At 51.3% G+C, this 2039-nt stretch overlaps 1 protein-coding gene across 1 annotated transcript in view; it reads left to right on the top strand.

Annotated features, from left to right (window-relative positions):
- Ankdd1a (ankyrin repeat and death domain containing 1A) overlaps window positions 1-1442 on the top strand; it is a 19835-nt gene extending 18393 nt beyond the window's left edge. The window contains exons 14-15 of the mRNA XM_029482053.1: window positions 265-396; window positions 1052-1442. Coding sequence (XP_029337913.1) covers window positions 265-396; window positions 1052-1113 — 194 coding nt within the window. The 3' untranslated portion in view covers window positions 1114-1442. The remainder of the gene's footprint in view (window positions 1-264; window positions 397-1051) is intronic.
- Window positions 1443-2039: the final 597 nt, after the last annotated feature.

Genomic DNA, 2039 nt, shown 5'->3' with positions numbered 1-2039 from the left:
ATATCAGCCTTTTTTTTTTTTTTTTTGGAGTAACATAGGCAGGTGGATGCTTCAGAGAAAACCCGAGTCTGTGGAAGTTCTACAGCCCGAGACACCAGTCACCAAGCCACTCCATCTGAGAATCTGTACCCTAAGCTCCAACTCAGGCCACCTATAGCTGAGAGAAGGGCGTCTTTCCAGCTGGGTGCATGCAGGATGCAGTAGAGGGCAGCAGACACACACTTTCGGAAGATGCCAAGGTGGTCTCTCCTCTCATGTCTACAGGAACTAGGAGCTACCAGGAGCATGGTCACCGGATGCTGCTCATCTGGCTGCATGGTGTGGCCACAGCTGGGGAGAACCCCAGCAAAGCACTGTTCGAGGGACTCGTGGCCATTGGCAGGAGAGACTTGGCCGGTAAGTGAGGCCTGGCTAGAATGCTGGGGCCCTCGAAGGGCTGCTCAGGCTAGAACCCCATGCTGGTCCTGGGCAAACTGAAAAAGGCTGGTGACTTTGAGTAATAGTGCCAGTGAACCCTGTGCTCTCATAGCCATCAAAGTCACCAATGATGCTATAATCCCCAACTGTCTCTGCCTTCTAGATGAGTTGAGCCGTCTGAAGCCGGCATAAGGTACTTAACTATTCTACTCCCAAATGACTAATTTGGGATTCCTGTAGTGTCTTGGGACTTTCAGACAAGCAGGATCAAAGGTTGGGGAACTAATCCCACATTAAAGGCAAACTGGCTTATGAGAAAGCCTTAAGCAGTGAACGTATCCATTGACACGGGCAGCTTCAGGGTGGCTACTAGGCAGTTACTGGAAGCCATGGAGGCTACGTTGGCTATGAGGCAACAGGGAAAATAGTTCTTGCTGTGAGCTGGAACCTGAACTCAGGTCCTCTGCAAGAGCAACAAATCCTCTTAACTACAGAGCCATCTCTCCAACCTTCCCAAATATTCTGAAGAATGGCATTGTGTCTTCTCTCAGCACAAAGACTCACTAGGACACAAACCAACCGAGGGAGGAAGGGCAGATGCAACTCCAGGCAACAGGGGTCTTGTGTTCTACAGAAAGCACCAGGAAGATGGCTAACGGTGAGCCCACGGCCCCCAGGAGGTGCACAGCCATGTGAGCTTCGGGAACACCTGGAGATCACCTGCACAGATGAGGATGTCTATAAGGGCTTCCAGAGCAGTCCCTGCACACAGACTTCCAGCTGCCGCCACAGAGAAAACAGAGCCCAGCAGAAAACACTAGTACTTTCTGAAGGATGGGCCGTGGGTCTATTCTAGGTTTTCTGGGTCATCCTGTCCCAGGAGTGTGGCCCTTTCTAGCTCTCAGCTTATTTTGCTGTGTTCGTGAGGGTGCATGGGTGTGTGGAGGCCAGAGGACGCTTGGTGGGTATTCCTCCCCAGGCCTTGTCCATCTTGGGGTTTGTTTGTTTTGAGACAGTCTCTCTATATGTTTCCAGCAGTCCTGGAATACGTAGTGGTTTTGAGGCAAGGCCTCTCATTGGCCTAACTAGACTGACTGGCCAGTGAGCCCAGTGATCTTCCTGCTTTGCCTCTCTAGTCCCGGGCTTACAAGTGTGTGCCACGGTGCCCTGGTTTTTATGTGGGTTTTGAAGGTCAAACTCAGTTCCTCAGGTTGCATGGCAAGCGCTGTACCAACTGAGCTGTCTCCCCAAGCCTCTTGGTTTATTTTTCACTTCCATTGTCTTAGAACACCACGAAGCACCCCTGAGATGCAAGGGGTGTCTTTACAGCCTAGGGCACTGAAGTCCAGGGAGGAAAAACAGCTTGCTCAGCCATTCCACAAATCAAGTGATGTCAAACCAGCAGCCCTCCAACCAGCCTGCAGGAAGGGCCTCATTCATTGAAACTGGACAGTCCTTAACTCATCAAGCACAGCTTAGGGTTCTCTAGTGCTAAGCAGACGGAAGCTGTGTGCTGACTCCACAGCGGTTTGCATTGGTCTACACTGAGAGCCCAGGAGGCACACACTCCCCTGCTCTTCCCTCTAATCAGGTAACTGGTTCTATAATGGGATCTATGACTT

This window comes from Mus caroli, chromosome 9 (assembly GCF_900094665.2).
Source record: "Mus caroli chromosome 9, CAROLI_EIJ_v1.1, whole genome shotgun sequence".
Lineage (NCBI taxonomy): Eukaryota > Metazoa > Chordata > Mammalia > Rodentia > Muridae > Mus > Mus caroli.
The sequence above is the reverse complement of the archived record's forward strand: the minus strand, read 5'-3'. Positions and strand labels throughout refer to the sequence as shown.